Source organism: Siniperca chuatsi, linkage group LG15 (genome assembly GCF_020085105.1).
Source record: "Siniperca chuatsi isolate FFG_IHB_CAS linkage group LG15, ASM2008510v1, whole genome shotgun sequence".
Lineage (NCBI taxonomy): Eukaryota > Metazoa > Chordata > Actinopteri > Centrarchiformes > Sinipercidae > Siniperca > Siniperca chuatsi.
In genome coordinates, this window is record NC_058056.1 from 16755349 (window position 1) to 16778091 (window position 22743).

The following is a 22743-nucleotide window of genomic DNA, read 5'->3' on the forward strand; positions in this document are numbered from 1 at the left end:
AGCACACACTTTTGGGCAGTGTTTCCTCAAAGTGTTGCACTCGTCTGTATAAACAACAAGTGATGGGAGGTAGTTGTGTGAAGAACAAAAAAGGGACGTACCCCCCCCCCAATTCTGACATCGGAGAGGTGTGAGGGTAAGGGATTCAGACGGTGTTCGACGATCCGACAAGCCAGTAAAAACATACTGACCCCATTAGTCCTGTCAAAGGACTGCTCAGGTTTTTGTATATTATTCCATAATACATCGTTTTTGAAGTGATCCTTTATGTATGATGAAAAAAGATTCCCATTTATGATAAATATTGATATTTTTGCTCACCTTTTGTCTCTTTCACAGATTTTGACAACGTGATGTTTTCTCAGCATTTTTCAGCAAATATGCCATTTTTGGAGCCCAGTATCCCAAGTAATTAAGTCCATATTGGACGATTCCACACATTCAGCGCAGGAAGTAGTGTGCCCTCTAGTGTATCTGCAGGAGACCAGAGTTCATGCCCTGTTACAGACCTGAAATGAACTTTGGCCTTTTTTATTAACTGTAACCATGATTGCTTCCTAAAACTAACCCTTTCTCTGACCTTAACCATACTGTAGTTGCCATGTGCAGATATTGTAAAAAGGGAGAATTTGAGAAAACATTGCATTTACTGTAATCTGGGATTTGCAGAATCATCCAGTATTCAGGTTCTTGTAAGGCAATAGGGTTGCTGTTTCCTCAAGGTGTTGGACGCACCAATTAACCTTATTTCTGTGGTCATCTGATTAGCTAATTAACATTTATGTACATGTATACATAAATACATGGAACTTGTGTATATGTATATGTATGTATATGTATATGGAACTTGTATGATGATTGTTACACATACTTGATGAAGTATAAGAAAAATAACAGCCTCTCCTGAGTACATATTTTTCATTGCATGTGATGAAGTGAATCGTCCCACTTATGCCAGGGCCTCTTGCCAGCAATGCATTCATTCATACTTTAGGGCAATATACTCCTTAAATAAAAACATTGTTTTGGCATCTTTGACAAATTTGGAATAAATCTTAATTTATTACTTCAACATGTAAAAGAAGCTGTAGCACAGTAACAATTACATGAGTGGCCTTCCAAGTATTTCATTTCATTTTAGCAGCGTGATGATAACCCCAGAGCAATGATTTTCTGCAAATAGAGCAAACCTTCTGGTCAGACAGAACAGAATGTTCTCTGTGGCCATGGTATGAATAAATATGATTCACATGCTGTTTAAATAAACTTGAAACTTGTCTTTGGTCAAAAACTTGGAAAGCAGACAGTATGGCCGCCTGGTGGACCACGCATTTGCTTGTGCCCAGGGGACTTTCTCGCCCTGAGTCTGATCCTCTGTGATGGATGCTGCACAAATCCATATTTTTTTGTTGTGATTGGCAGAACCCAATCCCAACCCCCTCTTCCTAATTTTAACCATATGGATGATTGGTTGACGACAGAAAGTGCTGCCTGACAGACTCAGGTCTTATGTTCCTCTTAAATGAGTAACAGCATTATGGTGCTCGTAATGACCGGTTTTGTTTGCTCTTCATCAATCAGTAAACCACTCTCTTCCAGTGCCATTGTACCCGCTTAAATCTCTTTCAGGTCTTTGTTTTATGATTTGTCTTTGCTTTTTGTCTCCACTGCCCACACTCTCCATATCTGTCCGGTTAATGGAGCCATAAATGCTGGTTTATCAACACTCTCTTTAGGCCACAAGAGCTAATGTGAAAATGTGATACTGAACTGAGAGGTGACATGATAAAACACCAGGAACAAGTTAACAAATAGAGAGTCGAGGTCCTGTTCCATTATGCTCACAAATGCACTGGAAGTCTACCAAAGAGCAATAGTGACAAGCTAAATAAAAGGAGAGGAAAGAGGAGAAGGTCATGAAGAAAGGAACAAAAGGAAGAAAGGGAATTTAAAGAGAAGTCTTCAGCTGCAGAGTCAGAGCTACGGCTCTGCTTATGCACATTTACAGATTTTCTATCATAAAATATTTAAGGATTTAAAGTTTTTTATGATCACATAATAACATATCATCAACCCTTTTTACTGTGTTTTGGCTCAGCAGATTTTTATCCTGAGTGATCTTTAAATCTGAGTCAGAACTTAAAATATCCTGCAAATCCCCTCCGAGAGTCTCCCTTGGTGCCCTGATCCAGTAATTTATTTACTTCTCTGTCTAAATTTATGTAGCGATTACTGGTGCTTATTCAGCTGTATGAACAGTAAAACACTCTTTAGTCATCATATGTTGTGAGTTGCATTTTTAACAGGCCATAATTCTGCTCTGTTTTTTTAGGATCCAGAGTAGCTATGCAGCTCTTCAGAGGATCAACCAGGATTTGGAGGACAAGATGCACAGGACGGTAAGAGGCTCCTGCTGAGGTGTTTGCAGTTTTAACATCCCTATGCTGAAACTATGATATCAGTTTCCAACAAACTGATAAACGCGCAAACACAACCAAAATCATATATTTGGAAAATTCAGGTGAAAGAAAACATTTCGGGTTCAAAATATTCTTGATTGTGGTCAAGAGATCATTTTCTCTGACAAAACAAACAGCTACAAGAAACAGCTTGACTGATGATCAAATACCAAAACACTGATATTACCAGATGTTTCTTTTTAAATCAAGCAACCTTTACCTGATATACGCACTTTCTCAGCAATGCATTTGTGCATTTCCACACTCGGAGGGGTTGGGGGACAGGGTTAAATGGTAATATTTGTTTTATTAACCGTTAACTGAAACCATTTGCTGTACTGTTACTGTATGAAAAACAACTTTCACAAGTAGCTTCATCACAGTGGCCTTCAAAGGTTATTGTATTTAATTGTGGTCATTTTTATTAGTGTTGGAATCACATCTTATTGTTCTTAGTGTTTCTATAAAGAAATAATCACGAAAACCATCAAAGCCATGTCAACTTACAACCTACATTTATTTTATTTTCTGTTATTATTGTTATCCAGGGCATCAATTACACATTATCACATTTTAAAACTAAATTAAGTACATGTTCGAAAAAGTATTTTTACATGTATCATGCTGTACTAAGTAAAGCAAGATGTAAGGTAAATTACACAGCTGTAAATAGGGTATAAATGAGTATTCTCCTCAAGTGTCTTTTTCTATAGCACTGCACCTATACAGTAGGAGCAGTGTTGGAAAGCAACTAGGTATATTTAATCAAGAACTGTACTTAAGTATTGTTTTGGGGAACTTGTACTTCCATTTTATGCTGCTTTATGCTTCTACTCCTCTACATTTTAGAGGGACATATGGTATTTTTTACTTCACTACATTTATTTGACATATAAATTTACTTTGCGGAATAAGATTTTGATCTAAAACATGTGATTTACTAACAGTACATTTAGTAGTAAAATTAGCTCCACTTCAGCCAGCTACAACATAAAAATGCTGCTTACACATTCATGCCACAGTAATTATAATCCAGTTGTAGAATGTATAATAATATAACATTTTGAAAGGGGGCACTGTACATAATGAGTGCTTTTGATTTGATACTTTGTGTACATTTTGCTGATTGGCTTCTTTTTTTGGCTGTACTTTTAAGTTAGTACCATTTTGAATGTTTTGAATATACTTGCAAGAGTATTTTTTCTGTTATGGTATTACTACTTTACCTCACTTTTAAGTAAACGATGCCACCACTTAGTAGGTGTCACAGATGTCACACTTTTAGCCTCACTGTCTGAGCTTTCACATTTCCTGACTGCTGTGGTTGTTCGTATTGCTATAAGCAAGAAGTGCAGAATCCTAAAGGTGTCTGTACTGTACATGCTACAGAGTTCTCACTAAGACTCTCATAAAAGATGTATAAAGGTGATGGGGATTTGTGAACTCAGCCACATACTTGCACACACACAGAGCTAAACAGTTTGTAACCCAAAATTTGAACTGGAATCATTTATTCAAGAACATGAAGTCCTGTAGTTACTAGGAAACCATTACTTACAGTTTGCTTTTGCACAAAACTCTTCTTCTTTCCCTTTTAGATTACACCAGTTGTTGAACAAAGACAGCCAAGGAAAAGTCATTGGCAGCAACTGTGTCCTCAGCTCTGCACTTTCTACTTTTCTGTCAAATCCAAGAGAAAAGAGACATTAGAATTGAGTCTAAAAACTGCAGCAGGTCACATTTGAAAAGTAGCTTGAAAATGACCCAGAATCTGACAGATAACACATTTAAACTGATGTATTATCCGGTTTCTTCAAAGTGTAGTCTTTAGCTTCAGCCCACCATCAGTGGCGACCTAGCAGATTTTAAGATTAGTGGTTGGATGTTTCTTCCCAAAATGCTTCATGTGACTTGTAGTTTACTTCTTTCCATATTTTTTTTTATGTACATAAGCTTGTACCTTTGACTTTTTATCAAAGAAACTGATATTTCACAACCCTGAGGAAACGTTTTTGAAGAACAAAAATGTATTTGCCAAGTCGCAAAATGTTTATACTGCACATATGTGCTAAATGTTCACTAACAATGCATTTCATTTGTTATCCTACAATATCCACTCATAGCAACATGATTAGTGTTTTTATGATTATATTTAGGCACTCACAGCGCTTGGTTAAGGTAAGGGAAAGATCTTGGTCATGGTTAAATATTGAAAAAATCAACAGTGACATGAAGCAAAGTGACAATCTGTCCCTAATCTCAACCAGAGTGCTTTTGCTGCTGGTCTGTCAAGTTTCTGCGAGACAGGGTTGCATTTTTAACACACTCATCTGATGATTCAACGAGGAAAGCTTCTGTGAAGTGCTCCAAACTGCCAGTCACCTAAAACTGTACATGCAAAAATTAAACAGGACTTTTACTGCCCGACCCCTTAACACCTAAAAACACGTCTGCCACTTTGAAACGCTTTTACACTGTAGATGGCCAAAAGCATCTGCCAAATGAGTGTAATGTAATGTAATCTACACCCACACACTCAAACATATGGATCAATTATTGTATTAAGTGTTTGGAACCATGCTGAGAAGTCTTGGCCTCTATTGAAAAGGAATATAATATCACTGGAAAAGTGCCAGACTGGAGTTTAAAGCCGAGAGGCAGGAAGAGAGACAAAACATCAATAAATACACAAGCTTCAGATCCTCAGATACAGTGATCAATGATAAACTATGGTCTAATACAACCACAACTCTTACTCTCTGCTCTCTCTCTCTCTGTCACTTGTCTAAGAAATGAGAAATCTACTATAATCGATTTGAACACACCTGTTAAGCAGCAGAAACACTCTCATCTCTCTAAAAGCAATTACATGATCAAAGACAGGGAGCGCAATCAATGTCCAAAGTAATTCGCCTTACCTGCCATGCAACCCCGTTAGAAAACTATTATGGCTAACTGCTGTTCTGGTCACCTCAGCAGCGGCTGTCCAATCACATCAGGTTGGGAGGTTCCTTGAGCATTTTCCCCCTTTAGGATTTATCAGCCAGAAGATGAGCCAGCTCTACAGCGAGGTCCAACCTTATGACTTACAGTATCTTGATTCAAGAGGATTGTAATCTCATCAGAAATTTGATCCATAGGGCTTGTCTGCCCAGCACACACACAAATGGAAGAAGTTGGACAAATGGAATGTGAAGTTATTGGTGAACCAGCAGCAAGTTGCTAGAATATTGACCCATGGCAAGCTAAATAGTGAAATAAAAAGGCATTTTTTGTAGTCAACTGATTTTCACTGTGTATTCTGCTTTCATGTCTAATGCAACCACAAGGGGGCACAAGCCAGCGTCTTCTTGTGCCTGTCCCAAGTCTGGATAAATGCAGAGGGTTGTGTCAGGAAGGGCATCCGACGTAAAACATGCCAAATTAAAAATGCGAATCGTGAAAATGACTTCCACGGGTGCTGTTGACCTACAGGGTACTGGTGGAAATTGGACTACTGTTGGTCAAAGATGAAGAAGGAGAGGAGGAAGGTGTGTTCGTAGGCAGAGAGAGAAGAGGAAAGCTAAGAATGTAGGACTGACAGTAGGAACTTTGAATGTTGGGACTATGACAGGGAAGGCTAGAGAGTTGATTGACATGATGCAGAGAAGGAAGGTGGACATACTGTGTGTCCAGGAGACTAGGTGGAAAGGTAGCAAGGCTAGAAGCTTAGGAGCAGGGTTCAAGTTGTTCTACCATGGGACAGATAGGAAGAGAAATGGAGTAGGAGTTATCCTGAAAGAGGAGTTTGTAGTTTGTGAGGAATATTCTAGAGGTGAAAAGAGTATCAGACAGGTTGATGAGTCTGAAGCTGGAAATTGAAGGGGTGATGTTCAATGTTGTGAGTGGTTATGCCCCACAGGTAAGATGTTAGTTAGAAGAGAAGGAGAAATTCTGGAGTGAGTTAGATGAAGTGATGCAGAGCATCCCCAGAGGTGAGAGAGTGGTGATTGGTGCAGATTTCAATGGGCTTGTGGGTGAAGGGAACAGAGGTGATGAGAATGTGATGGGCAGGTTTGGTCTTCAGGACAGGAACGCAGAAGGACAGATGGTAGTAGACTTTGCAAAGAGGATGGAAATGGCTGTAGTGAACACTTTCTTCCAGAAGAGGCAGGAACATAGGGTGACATATAAGAGCTGAGACAGACTCTGGGTGGTCAGGAAGTGCTCCCAGATGACTGGACCACTACAGCTAATGTGATCAGGGAGACAGGTAGGAGGGTACTCGGTGTGTCATCTGGAAAGAGGAAAGCGGACAAGGAGACTTGGTGGTGGAACGAGGAAGTGCAGGAGTGTATACAGAGAAAGAGGTTCGCTAAGAAGAAGTGGGACACTGAGAGGACTGAAGAGAGTAGACAGGAGTACAGGGAGATGCAGCATAAGGTGAAGGTAGAGGTGGCAAAGGCCAAACAAAGAGCTTATGAGGACTTGTACAGGTACAGGCTTTGTACAGGTTGGCCAGACAAAGAGATAGAAATGGGAAGGATGTGCAGCAGGTTAAGGTGATTAAAGATAAGGATGGAAATGTATTGACAGGTGCCAGGAGTGTGATGGGAAGATGGAAGGAGTACTTTGAAGAGTTGATGAATGAGGAAAATGAAAGGGAACGAAGAGTAGAAGAAGTGACTGGTGTGGAGCAGGAAGTAGCAAAGATTAGCAAGAGTGAAGTGAGGAGGACGTTGAAGAGGATGAAGAGTGGAAAGGCAGTTGGTCCTGACAAGTGTCTAGGAGAGGTGGCAGTAGAGTTTCTGACTAGTTTGTTTAACAAGATCTTGGAGAGTGAGAGGATTCCCGAGGAATGGAGGAGAAGTGTACTGGTGCCAATTTTTAAGAACAAGGGAGATGTGCAGAGTTGTGGCAACTACAGAGGAATAAAGCTGATGAGCCATACAATGAAGTTGTGGGAAAGAGTAGTGGAAGCTAGGCTAAGGGCAGAGGTGAGCATTTGTGAGCAGCAATATGGTTTCATGCCAAGAAAGAGTACAACAGATGAAGTATTTGCTTTGAGGATGCTGATGGAGAAGTACAGAGAAGGTCATAGGGAGTTGCATTGTGTCTTCGTAGATTTAGAGAAAGCGTACAACAGGGTGCCGAGAGAGGAGCTGTGGTACTGTATGAGGAAGTCTGGAGTGGCAGAGAAGTATGTTAGAGTGGTGCAGGACATGTATGAGAGCTGTAAGACCGTGGTGAGGTGTGCTGTAGGTGTGACAGAGGAGTTCAAGGTGGAGGTGGGTCTGCATCAAGGATCGGCTCTGAGCCCCTTCTTGTTTGCTCTGGTGATGGACAGGCTGACAGATGAGTTTAGACAGGAATCTCCATGGACTATGATGTTTGCGGATGACATTGTGATTTGTAGTGAGAGCAGGGAGCAGGTGGAGGAAAATCTAGAGAGATGGAGGTCTGCTCTGGAAAACAGAGGAATGAAGCTTAGCTGCAGTAAGACAGAATACGTGTGTCAATGAGAGGGACCCAGGTGGAACGGTGAGGTTACAGGGAGTGGAGGTGAAGAAGGTGCAGGACTTTAAGTACTTAGGGTCAACGGTTCAGAGCAATGGAGACTGTGGAAAAGAGGTGAAGAGGCGAGTGCAAGCAGGTTGGAACGGTTGGAGAAAAGTGTCAGGTGTGTTGTGTGATAAAAGAGTATCAGCAAGAATGAAAGGAAAGGTGTTCAAGACGGTGGTAAGACCAGCAATATTGTACAGCTTAGAGACAGTGGCACTGAAGAAAAGACAAGAGGCAGAGCTGGAGGTAGCAGAGCTTAAGATGTTGAGGTTCTCTTTGGGAGTGACGAGGATGGACAAGATCAGGAATGAGTACATCAGAGGGACAGCTCATGTTAGATGTTTCAGAGATAAAGTCAGAGAGGCCAGATTGAGGTGGTTTGGACATGTTCAGAGGAGAGACTGTGAATATATTGGTAGAAGGATGCTGAGGTTGGAGCTGCCAGGCAGGAGGTCTAGAGGAAGACCAAAGAGGAGATTTATGGATGTAGTGAGAGAGGACATGAAGTTAATTGGTGTGAGTGAAGAGGATGCAGAGGACAGGGTTAGATGGAGGCACATGATTCACTGTGGCGACCCCTGAAAGGGAACAGCCGAAAGGAAAAGAAGATTCTGCTTTCATGTCTATTTCTATTGAAAACAGCAAATGTGTCATGACATTTTGTGGTATACGTTTATTCACTTTAATGCTAAGAGTTAGATGAGAAGGCCCAAATATTAGACGACCCTGATTGAGACGTAAAAGCAAAACATGACATACTTCCAGCTGCTTGACAGATGATTCGGTCGACTCGTTTTCACTCATCAGGAATTTATTTCCTCCTTGACAATAAAACACATTACACGTGTCTCAGAAACTCCCATAGGTTTACCTGGGCTTCCTGAACACTGTTAGGTCACACTATAAATTGACATGAAGAAACTCGCTAGCGTAGCAGCATAAAGGCTACGAACATATGGAAAGCCATTTGCGCAAGTAACATCTTAGAGATTTGTTGTTTGGACTACATTAAAATACATGTTAAAGGTCCAGTATTTAACATTTACGAGGAGATATTGGCAGAAATGGAATATAATATTTATAAGTATGTTTTCAGTTTATAATCACCTGAAAATAAGAATCGTGTTTTCATTACCTTAGAATAAACCCTTTATATCTACAGAGAGAGCGGGTCCCCTTCCACGGAGGCCGCCATGTTGCACCGCCAGGTTTCTACAGTAACCCAGAACAGACAAATCAATAACTGGCTCTAGATTCGGCCGTTCCTGTTTTTCGCAGCCAGTTTTGTCGTATTAACATGAAGCATTTCTACACATTGACACAACAAAAATTTACGCCTTAACGTATTTTTTCTAGTTGCAGCCAATGAGGGACCCTGAATGAAGGTGTTCATACATATTCACAAGCAAGGTGGCATTAATGATGTTGAACAACAAAGCAAGGAAGTACCATGCGCATAAATTTCTGATATGGGCGTCTACGCAATTGTTACAGGAACCTGGGTCCCTCATTGGCCACAACCAGAAAAGCCATGTTAAGGCATCAATTTTTGTTGTGTTAACGTGTAGAAATATTTTGTGTCAATACTACAAAACTCTACATGTTAACACGCATTTTAATGTAGTCTAAACAAGAAATCTCTAAGACGTTACTAATGCAAATTGCTTTCCATACGAACAACCCATAATGCAACACTCTCTGTAGGAGCCGCTGTTACACTAGTACTCTTTCTATTCAAAAATAAATCTGGTGTTGTGATTAATACGTAATTGTCTAGTCCTCGACTATAATACGAACCCGCTTTAAAAATGTTGTATTATATTTGAGCTCATTATTTTTAGAATGCAATACACTACGTGTACCAAACAATGCACATTAACATCCACGTTTTTTTCTATACTTGTGCGTGTGTTCACGATCGATAGATACTGAAGGAAAAAAGATTGATTAGGGAAAGAAAAAAAGATAGGTACGTGTCCGTTTAGTAATTGATAAATCTATTACCCGTACCCATCTCTACAAGATACTGCAATGAGTAATTTGTAATTTGGGTGAACTGACCCTTTAAAAGCAGAAGCTACAGTGAATATTTTTATTTGCAGTAGATAATGGAGATTTGCTGGATGAATTTTTTCTCTGAACTCATGCATGGTGGTGGTCCAGTGAGGCGTGAAAATTGTAATAAATCACCACAGCAGGAAATTCAGTACTGTGTGCCATTTACAACAGCATCTGTCTAGCGGTATTTGCAGCCTATTATTTGTGATGCTTCAATGTTATCCTTCTTGCTTTGTCATACCATAAATACACCGAGAGCCTAAAATGTCTTCCCATCTTGGATCATTCCTCTCATTCAGTACACACACATTGACGTTTTCTAGTCATGTGAAAATGATTTTGAAAACTGTTGGCTTTTCAAAGCGATTGTCTGTCTATTAGAGAGCCTTGGTGTAGCAAATCAGTCTTCATGGCAGGAGACAGTATGGGATTTTTATTTATTTATTTTTAGAGGCAGGCCTCATTGGGATTGCCATTTCTTTTGATGTCATGTCATGCAATGGCATTTCAAGGGAGAAATATGTTCCTTTGTAGAAGACAGTCCAGGCAGACAGGCAGTGACACAGGCAGTGACACAAGCAGCTCCAATCAAATCAGACACGTAATTAAAAGTTCTGAGAGGCCCGAACTGGCAAGGTCAACTGAAAAACAGCGAAGAATAAAACTATTTCATAAAGAGCAAAGCAAGGGATTAAAACCTGGAGGAACTGACAGATGCACGTTGTGATGACATTGGAGTAATCGTACTCACTGTGCATAAAGAGGAAACCGTCTACGTTTTGATCTGTAGATAAACAGTGCTGCAGATGAAGCTGTTTGTATAGATGAAATAATACATTATGTCTTCACCTAAAAAAAAAATCACATGGCTGAAATATAATGCAATGTCAGCAATGGACTAGTTACAAGTTTGTGCTTGTGAGACTGTTTAGTAAGAGTTCAAATTAATCTTTGAGCCTCTGCTGAGACAGTGCTGGTGAAAGCAGAAAATACATATTTGCATACAATTGTTAGTCAGGTAGTCTTTTTGTCTGCGGTACCCAAAATATATCATACGGACTGCATTAGAGTAGATGAAATTTTAAAGATTCAGACTGAATGCAGACTGTAATAAACAAAAACTACAAAGTAAACTACAAAAACTACTACTTGTATAATAGCCTATTTAATATGATATGGGTTATTTATGTATAGTATTTTATCTTATTTTTTACACAAATACAATTCTGTTAGAAGATGTTGGCCTGTAGTACTTCAGTTGTGACGGAGCTGTCCGTGGTGCTGAAAGTTATGGTTTCCCTTAATCCTCAGAAGAGTCTTTGGCAGGTTCAGCTAACTAACAGCCGCCCTGGAACTGGCAGGAAATCAAGGGCTTACCCAATGACTGTCCTCCAAATAAGAGTGATGTCCACTTCATCTGAAAGTGTCACCACACTAAACACAGTCCTGCCATGAATTACAATACAGTAACATTAACATTTATCAATCATCTTGGACATCTGGTTGTAAAGCAGGAAACAGAAGCAGCTAAAACATTAACAATTAAACATTAAAACAAAGATATAAATAAGTATTTTCTACCAATGTGTTAATCCTACTTGTATCTATCTTCAACCGTACTTTACTTGAGTATTTCCATTTTATGTTATTTTATACTTCTACTCCACTACATTTGAGAGGCAAATATTGCACTTTTTACCCCACTACATTTACTTGATAACTTCAGTTACTAGTTACTTTGCAGATTCAGATTAATAATACAAAATATAATCAACAAATAAATTATGGTGTTTTATTATAGGTTAACACTTTATTGACCCCAGGGAGGAATTCACAAGCTACCCAGCAGTATATACAGTAATTAAAATTAACCTCACCTTTACCAGCTGCAACATTAAAGTGATGTACATAATAATGCATCAATAATTATAATCCAGTATTATATATATAATATATATTATTCTGAAATGGACCATTCTGCATAATGAGTTATTTTTCTTTTGGTACTTTAAAGCGGCTATTATCTATATTTATATAATAAGAATGTATCAAATGACAATGTGACCTACAGAGAATTATCACCTGAATCTGCAGCTCTGCTCAGCGTTACGAAGCTTTATAGGGAGTTGCAGCTCATTGTTTAGCTGTCCGGCCCACAACTTTACTGTTTTGGTTCACTCTCACTGCTCTCACAACATCGTTTTCAGTGAAAAAGCTCTAAAAACCCACTGTGCACTACCTGCTCAGCACCAACACAGTTAGAGACTAACTGATGAACATAGTGGAGCATTTAGCAGATATTTCCCTCAGGAATTGGTGAAGACCAAAAACAGAGTAAAAAAAGAAAGTGAATATTGGACTTACATACATCAGGAGACCGGAAACACAACTCCAAATGAACTATAATGTTGCTCTGTAACTGCTGGAAGTGGAAATAAGCAACTGTTTGCTAACAAGTTGGCCATATCTACTTAAAAGGTGATGATATGTCAGTGTTGTGTTGTGTTGTGTTTCCGTCAAATAAATCAGTTAAATAAATCAGTTATTGCAGTTTTAAGTATATTTTGATGCTAACACTTTTTGTACTTTCACTCATGTACATCAGAATGTAAGACTTTTACTTGTAACAGAGTATTTCTACATTGTGGCATTGCTACTCTTTACTTAAAACGTAACGTAAAACATCTGAGTAGTTCTTCCACCACTGCTGCTTGTTTGCTGCAGTCTGAGCCTTCTAAAGGAGAACGAGTTTTCTCTGCTCACTTTTGTGCTCTCATGTCATCACTCTAGTTCAGTTTACTGTTAATGTGAACCTCTAGCTCTCCATCATCTCCAGCTTCTCACCCTGTATGCTGACAAATCACTTCCTGCTCTGTTGGGAGTCCACGGGCCAGTGCTCGTATTGTACCTTATTGATATAGAGTTGTAAATAATTCTATCTGTACCGTCCAGCAAAATGTTCTGCTCTAAGTCCTAACTAATCCTCCTCGTGGTTGAGGAGTCATCAGTGATCTTTTGGAAGAAACATGACAAGGTGTTGAATCTAAAATGTGAGGTGTAACGTGAAAAGCTGAAAATCTGGTTTTCTCAGTTTCATACTGTAAACACTACACTTTAAGTCCCCCTATTTAGCATTTTCTAAGCATTGTGCAAACGTTTGTGTATGTACAGTATTTGTCAGCAATTATAACTCCTCCTATGAAGACATTTTGTATTATTACAACTGTGTTTTACTATGTTGTCATTAGTTAGCTGTTTATACAGCAGCCTCCACCTATGGGTGCCCACATGAGGAGTTATAGTAGTTAAATAAATACCTTAATAAACACTTATATCTGCTTACAGTTACAATACCATTTATTAAATGTTTATATACTGCATATAAATGGTAAATAGGGGGACTTTCAGTTTAACTTCATTATTAAAAAATATATAACAAGGTATCAAAAACAGCAACATATATAAAATATTTTAAAACATTGACATTTAAAGCTTGTTCCTAAAATTCCCCAGAGGTGGGTTTTTTAACGTATTTGTAAACTCAGTAACCTTTGATGGGCATTTGTCATTATTTTTCATATTTTGTAGACTAAATAAATAACATCTCAACCGAAGGTTTGATTAATAGAATAATCAATGATGAAAAATTATTGTTAGTTGCAGCCCTGCTCAAAGCATCTCCTCAAGTGGCTCCATGGTTTACCTTTGTTCTCGGTATGCAGCACATTTCTATCCAGATGTATTAATCTGTCGCCTGTTATAACCAATCAGAATTATTTATGTGTTTTCTTCATGAAACACAGAGGCTCGGTCTAATCTCTGGGGTTTCTGATCGGTTCTTTCTTGGCCAAAGCCTCTATTAAAAAAAAATTCAAGATGATCGATATTATTTGATTCAGAATCAATGTGTTTTAGCTGCTTAGTTTATCATGCATGGCAACATCAGACCAGTAATTGTTTGTGCAGCTGACAAATAAATCTAAAACAGGGAAAGATGTAATTTATGCTGGTGGAATATTTAAAATAGAGGAGAATTATGAGATTATAAACAGAATATGAACACTTTGTTTGGTTCAATAATGAGTGTGTGGTTGGTGAACATAGTAGCCATAGAAACCTAATGCAAAGAAGCATTTATTGTTGTTAAGATACTGGTGGTGTGTGATTTGTTGACTTGAAAAATATAGAATAACAGCCTTATCCTGTACCTGTTGGCAGCAAACAACAACCATTGTTAAATTTGTTTTTTTTAAGTCTGTGTTTGCTTATTTTTAGTCTTCTAGGTTTGATTTCCCAACAGTGTAGCTCATAAATGCAATGCTTTTTGGCATCTGCAAAGCAATAGCACATCACCAAGGAAGAGTATCAGTCTGTGATCACACCTGGATCAATAACATAACTTTAACCCTCCAAAATAAATAACCAAATTAAGACTACCTTGTGTATCTCAAGCATTTCAAGCCAGGTTTATGCTTTTCCTGTTGATATGCATACTGTACTGCAGGAGCTAAACCTACTGGTTGTCTGAAAGGTAAAACAATGAAATAAAAACTTACTTTGCTTTAGAAAATGGTCACCAGTCATGTGAGGTATATGTGATTTGTAAAACCACCAGAACGGGCCTGGCTGTAAGGCTCAATGTCAGCTTTCATCTCAACCATGCACAAACTGAGGGGTATTTGCAGTAAATATTGTTAGTCTCACATGGGAAGTTGATTTGGACAGTAATCACTTTGTGTCTGGCAGCAAATTTCTTCCGCCTCCACTGTGTCCATTGAGGTGACCAACATTTTCCTGGTTTCTGAAACCTGTTACTCACAAGATTTGTTCAGGAAGTTGGTGTCTTTGGTGTTGAAAATCCTCTTTAATGAGGTTAGCAAATCTAATCCCCCAATAAGACTGTATTTAACTAGAGTGGAGTTTTCTGCTCTCCTCTATGAACCACAGTCTTCAGTAATTGCATCTCATGAGATTTAGGCTTCATTTGTTGTCCAGTGAGGAGGCAGAATCTCTTGCAGAATATGTGAAACAAATTGGGGGCATCTTAGAAAAATGGATAGATTTTTCACTTTTATACACTGTACACTCATTTCTATTGTCTATTGTTGTTGTTATTGTTTTATTCATTACATGTCTGCATTATAGAGGAGAGAACTGAACCTTTTTGTTCGCTGAGTCAGGATTTAAATGTGTGGTCAAATGTCATGGTCATCTAGTTGCTGAGCAATTAGAAGAAACGTGCATATATTTATGGTCAAAAGACAAAAAAAAGGCTGGCAGTGAGTCTCTGAACTGGTGAGAAACAATATCCCTCCTCCTCTACTGGGTCAATTTCCTTAAGATATGAAAATTTGCATATTAATTTTCCTTGATGCTGTTCTCTTACATGTGTGGCACCAACTGATAAGAACATCTTGGTGACAGCCTGTGTATCCAACGCAGTGTGTCTAGGGGAGATAGCAAAAATCAGTGTGCACAGCTGTGATTCTTCTGCTGGCCATAACGCTGCAATTAAAATTGCACGTCCTCCCTCTCTCCAAAGTACAGCACAAGATCATGCTCATCATATCAAGCCTATTAAGATTGCTCTCTGTTCATTTTTAATCTATAGGCAGACTCTGTTTTTCAGTTTTGCCTCTAATCATGTGCAAGTGGAGCATCACTATGTTAGAAGTTCCATGGGATTACAGGATATATGAAAGTTATCAAAGTCAACAACTATGGTGAGGTAAAAAGATTACTTTTGGCTTCAAAGTGGCAGATTATTTTTGAAAATGTACAACAATGTTTTCACACTTTGCAACACTAAAGGTCGCATTAGCTGGCAGTACGCCATACATCACTCCAAGTTTGATATACAGTTTTTACAAGAGAGATTTTAGAAATGAGAATAATCCAAAATTAAAGCTGAACCTGCCTGTTTTGACTTTGGGATTAAAGTAACAAGCAGAAAGAGACAATATTAAAGCTGCACTACTCAATATTTTTACATTAACAACTTCCTTAAAACTTGGGTCTTATTTTTGTAGTTTTGGCCATCATTCCTATCAGTGATAATAACATTGTACTCAAATTTAATTGCTGAGATCTGGGAAGGTGGCAACATCGCAAAAAAGAAGTCAAACGGGCCAAGAAACTCCTGCATTTAGTCGATCAGACAGGGTTTTTTTTAAAAGCTGCACTAATCAATATTTTTATATTAACAATGGATCAAAATTACTATATGTAATGTGAAATGTGTTGCTTGGTGTGATGAACCCACAGATAATTATAACACAACAGTTCCCCTCAACTCTACAGAGCATTTAAGTGTCTTTCAGCTGATTGTTTTGGTTTTACGGCCCGCAGCTTTACTGTTATGCAGCAGGCAGTTTTCAGCAAAAAAGATGTGAAAAGCTGCTCGGCACTAAATGGTAGACAGACACAGTTAATGACTAGCTGATGATATAGCATAGCTAACAGCACATTGGCACATTTAGCAGCTAAAGAGCCAGATATTTCCCTCAGGAGTTGGTGGAGACCAAAAACAGAGTTAAAGGAGAGTGAATATTGAATTTACATTCATCAGGTGGACATAAACACAACTCCAAATCAATGATAATGTTGCTACATGTCTGTTCGACACGTAAATAGGCAACTATTTGCTAACACGTTAGCCATACCAACTTAATAATTTGATAACATGTCAAGTTGTGTTTAAACTTGTGCTGCCCCCAAGTGGACAAAAATGACTGAATGCAGGTTTAAGTGTGATTTTTAATACAGGACCTCCTTTACTTGTATTGCAGTATTTTTACACTGTGGTATTGCTACTTTTACTCAAGTAAAGGAGCTGAATACTTCTTCCACCACTGTATATTTTCTACTCTACTTATATACGAAAGATCTGTTGCAAGACCAGAGATGGTGAATGTATCTTTAAAGGTGCAAATTTTATCAAAACTGATCAACTTCTCCTCTGTGGGTTTCTTTGTAAGATATTTTTTTATAAGATTGATGTCCATTGTTGCCTTTATGACATATAATGCAGCAATGTATTAAGCCTCAATGCTGTTATGTATATTAACATCTGAGTGAGAAATTGTCTTTGATCCAATAAAACATCATTTTAACAAAGACAGAACAGGGTGCAATTACATATCTGAGCTTTAAAATGCCCTAATGTGGTCTTCCGCACAGTCAGCACTGCAAAATATGAATAGAAATTCAGAGTAATGAGCTAGAGAAAGAGTGCCAGGGAGCTGCATGTCTCGACAGCAGATTAATGAGACCCTAACAGAATTGGATTTGAATATCAATGCTGGCCTATTGCTTAAACTGACATTAATTGCCACCTATTAGATTGGCTCTGCACCCCTGTATTTCAAAACAATCACCGCCATTGAGAGATTAGAAGAGAGGAGGGTGGGAGGCCAAGTGAGTGCTCAGAACTGTATCATTTGTCAGCTGGTGCTGTGTGGCAGGTTTTAACAATTACGAGTGTGTGTGTGTGTGTGTGTGTGTGTGTGTGTGTGTGTGTGTGTGTGTGTGTGTATGTGCCAGAGAGAGAGAATGAGAAAAATAAAACACAATTTCTTAACCGACAGAACTCACTACTGGCCCCTAGAGGCTGCAATGTTAACTGCAGCTCATGATATAAAGATGTTGGACAGAACAATTAACAAACAATTTAAGGTCCGCTTAATCACTTGCTCTAGAGCTTTCGACTGTACCACAGGGTCTTCATCAGCAGATTGAGTTTGCTACGTTTGCCATGAACTGTATGTTCTAAGTTTTCATGATTCTGAGCACCTCCAGGACTATTATCTATCTGTTTATCGTGACACAATTGTCATATCAAGACATTGTGGTTCTCATGTCAAAAGAATAAATTACATTTTAAGAAAAGCCTAAATATTTGAGAACATATTATATTTTAAAATGAAAGGCTTTGTTCCAGTGACATGCAAAAATATCCTGTGATTTAATGGGAAAGACAAGTTTAACTTTTTATTATGTATTTCTGAATACTTTAGTAAATATTATAACATTTTGATGTTGAGATAATGCTGTTATAAAAACTGCAATATTATTTTTATCCGTATCACCAAGTCCTAACCAGCCAACCCTATTGCCAGACAAGAACGTTGATATTGGGTTATTCTGAAAAACCCTAGATTGTTCATTGACGTTTATTTAAGTGCAATGGCAAAGTTTTTTAACTTCTCACTTTCTACAATATCTGTGCATGGCAACTCACAGCCTCGACCTCCACACCCTTACTGTCCACTCTGCTACATACTGTGAGACCTTCAAGGCGAGGGTCACATGACTGACGGGGGTAGCTGAGCCAGCACTATGGCTAGCGAGCTAATCTGCTAGCATGCACGCTATGATTACAATAATAACTGAATAGACCACAATGGCTGAAGGTTTGACTATGTTTAAAATGTTAAAATGGACACATTTCAGTATCATTTGATTATTGAAAATTACGTTTGTTGACTTTTCATTACATTGGTATTAATTGGTTATTTCTCAGCCAGACATTCTAGAGGGAGAATTATGTGAAATTATATTGAAGGGATCATTAATTGTGGTTTAATTCTGTTAAATAGAAGGATACACTTGTATGATTATTCATGAAAGTTATAATGTAATACTTGGGAGTGAGGTTGACTTGTTACAAGTCACTCATGAGTTTGGTTCTCCCTTTTCAAATTTGAATCACAGTTTGTCAAAACATAACAGAGTCAGCAGGTTCATTAACAGGCTTTGTTTTTTCTCCCTGTAATGTACAGTCTCACTACTTTTTCATGTACAGTTTTGTTGTGTGGTTTTTCACACAGTACAAGTAGGCTGGTTAGCAAGGCTACCAATAACTAGCCTAGTGACGTCATAGCAGTCCGTCTCCCACACTGTAAAGGGCACACTATTTGCTGCAATGGCACTGGATGTAAATCATGAGGTGTGGAAACATCCAGCATAATTCAAGGGATTGGGCTGATACAGCAGACTATGAGGCCACTAACAAAGTCTATCCTGAGGGTAGTACTAAAGTCCATAGCATCATTGAAATCAAAAGGGTTTATCCCCTTGAGACCACGAATGTGCTCAGCTGATTCCATGGCATCCATGTTTATTAGGTTATAAAATATCTTGCTTGTGAAGTTGACTTTTTGAACTGAGGTTGGTGCTACAGGAAAGCTTGTAGCATGTTCAAAATGGAAATGGTTCATCCTCTGAGGAGCAAGACTGTCCACAGAAAATTTCATTGAGTCAATCTTTCTCATTAATTTCATATGTACATTTGACATTTTAGCAGATGCTAGACGAGAGGTCTGGGCCACCAAAAATCATTAGGAATAATCCTCGGAGCACCATGAATATCTGTGCCAAAGTGCAGGACAATGTAGCCAATAGTTGTCGAGACAAAAGTGGGCAGACAGAAAGACAGACCAGCCAACCAGCAGACATCACCATCATTAGGCTCTGCTGATAGTAGGACTAAAATGTCACTCCGGCAGTCATTTTGCATTTCTTTGACAGTCATCACTGAAAATAGAACAAGTGATTCATTTCTCTCTCTCTCTCTCTCTCTCTCTCTCTCTCTCTCTCTTTATTTTTCTCTCTCCCCCTCTTTTTCTCTTTCTCTTACTCCCAGAGTAATTGATATGATATGAGCGCTGGCAAGTATAATCTTCTTTTAATTAAGACCTGCTGCTGGCTCTGGCTTCAGACTGATAGTGACTTATGTCTTTCTTTCTCAAAATTTTCTTCCCCTCTTCTATCATCTTATTTTTCTTCTGTTGCTTCTTCAACTTCAACAACCTCTACCTCTGACATTTTCTTTTTGTTTTCTCCAATTTCTATTCTCCCATTTTGATTCCTTCTCTTACACTGCAGTCCCACCACCATGAAGAGGAAAAGAGAGCCCTCAGCCGGGAAATCATCGTCCTCAACAACCACCTCATGGAGGCGAAGATCACCATCAATAAACTCAGAGAGGACAACGTGAGTACCCAGGGCTGCATCATATAATGGGCTCCCACTGACATCTCTGTCATCATTGTGCATGTCAGCTCACAGTATCTGAACTTTTTTGTGTGATGAGACTCCAGTTGAGGACATTATATTTCACATGCAAGCCCACAAATGAAGCAGTAGTCTGGGGCATTCAGGGCCACAGAGATCTGGGGCCCTGGGTTAGTTGCTTTCCTTGCCTGGTCAGTAATCCAGCCTTGTAAGCATCAAAACAACAGTTGGCTTGGGAGACTGAAATGACAACTCGTCAAGAAACTCTATTTCCTGATGGAAGCCTTCTCTGTGAACCAACTACTGTATTTCTAAGTCTCATATCCACTGTATTTCTGCAACATCCTGGATATTTGTGCTTCAAGGAGCCACAGCAGATAGAGGAATTAACTCTAAGCCACTGGGTGTTTTATAGTGATTATACTGAAATCAGTGGGCATCCTCAGGGCTGCCAGAATTTGGAGCTGGGGCTGTGTGGATCTGAGATCAGGGGCATGTGGCAATCTGGTGCCTCACTTTCTTTGAAGTGATTTTACTGGTATTTCTACTGGGGGCTCCAGGTTAGGTTAGATTTTCTCTTTGGTCTATGGCAGTTTTTTAGCACTTCTGAGCTATAGAATACTTTGACAATCCCCTCAGATCCAGCCAGGCTGATTGGAGTCAGGGTTCATTTTGAGTGGGAGGAGAATTTGTCCCATCAGAGCCAGCAGTGAAGCAGGGATTTCATCCAGAGAGCAAGCTTTGAATTTACTGCTTATAACATGGGATAAAGTAAATAACCTTTCGAATGTGTCATGTCTGAGACCTGAAAAACAAATGCATCATATTGCATAAAATGCATTTGTATTACTCTTAAGTGATAAAACCATTCAATCTACATTCGGTTATTACCATAACGGGCCTACCAGGCACAGGCCCAGGGGCCCAAGGGCCAGGGTTTGCCTGTTTGAAGTGACTGCTAACATTTCTTGTTGGAAAGTCAGACAACTATAAAGAGATGCAAAACGACTACAAAGAAACACAAAAAAAGCTACCATGAGATGCAAAATGACCACAAAGAGATGCAAAATGACTTAAAGAGACACACATAGACCTCATTGAAAAGCAAAACAACCACAAGAAGACGCAAAATGACAACAAAGAGACACAAAACAACTACAAAGATACGCAAAACAACTGCAAACACAAAGCGCCCACAAAGAGATGCAAAACAGATGTGGCCTTGTCATTTGTAGTCGTTTTGTGTCTGTTTCAGTCTGGGTCTTGTTATGTAGAGGGCCTCCCATCGCTTCTACATAGAAGCATGTCTGTGGGGCCCACTGTCTCATAATCCGCCCATGTTTATTACTGGTTTATTAGATTGCATGAATACCAGGTTTATATAAAGCCACAAGAAACTGTCATTACTCTATTCACATAGTCAGAGGTGAGACAGAAAACTCCTTTTCCCCCTCATTTGAAATATACACAGTGACTGTATGTAGTAGGAACCGCCTACTACATTCTACCGACGACCGCAGTGTGTACTACACACTACATACGTTCATCTTAGTATGCAGTATGAAACTGAATCGATTTATTTTGCAGTATGAATGCAATATGCGCAAGTAAACAATAGGAGGAATATAAATGTAAGTACCACTTATTTAAAAAAATTCAAATTTAATCTTGTGTAAGGAGAACAATTCACAGTTGTGACTAGGCTACAGCCTATCTGTAATGAACGTATAGCTACATTTATCATACTACCCATAACAAAGCCATAACGTTTAAGTTAAGCCTGCTATGCTAACCTATGATATCACAAAGACAGCAACGTTAATCTTAGCGAGCTGTCAATAAGAAAACAACACAACATTATTATGGACAGAGCAGGACACAGGCCCAGTTCCATTTATATCCCTCCTTGTCCACCACTGACGCGGGCATGTTGCTGTCCACCATTTCATCAGTGATCGGTTGTTGACACCGATCCAGCGCTTTGCATTGTGGGACACAGTAGGCAAGATAAACTGGTCCGATGCATGCTGGAGATTTTTTCAGAATCAGTACGACATCTGGGTATTTTTTGGCATACTGCAGATTTTGCCTCTTTTTTTTTTGCATACTGCATACTACATGCTACATTTTGGCCAAATCAGTATGCAGTGCTAGCATAGGAGCTGGTTTCGAATACAGCCAACATGTTACGACCTCATCATAAGACCTCACAAAAACTGACTCGCCACCCTCTAGTGGCTGACATTCCCAGGAGAAACACACCACACAACTCACGTTAATTAAAACATCACCAGGTCTCAAAGGTTTATTTGAACCGTCCACAAAAACTACAGGGAGCCCAAACGTCCCCTGGCGACAAAATGAAAAGAAATACAGTGATTCAAAAAGCAGTCACTGTTAACTGGTAGGGGTGTTGAAACTGTCAAAGAGAAGGCTTTGATGTTATGGGAAGTATTGTCAGGTCTGTGGTGTGATAGAAGCACAGGGAGGCTACAGTGCAGGAAGAACTGACCTTTATGAGTGGATGGATTTCACAGAGGAGGGAGAGGAAAAGAAAGTGAGCTAAACCTGCTAACCACCCACACAAACACGTGCATTCAGAAACACAGAAAACAACTAAACCGAGCATCTGCTGTGCCAGTAGACCACCCTCAATCTGCTCTGAAATGTA

At 39.1% G+C, this 22743-nt stretch overlaps 1 protein-coding gene across 1 annotated transcript in view; it reads left to right on the top strand.

Moving 5' to 3' along the window:
* LOC122861994 overlaps positions 1-22743 on the top strand; it is a 52306-nt gene that overhangs the window by 21229 nt on the left and 8334 nt on the right. Inside the window, exons 4-5 of the mRNA XM_044167139.1 lie at positions 2333-2399; positions 19944-20051. Coding sequence (XP_044023074.1) covers positions 2333-2399; positions 19944-20051 — 175 coding nt within the window. The remainder of the gene's footprint in view (positions 1-2332; positions 2400-19943; positions 20052-22743) is intronic.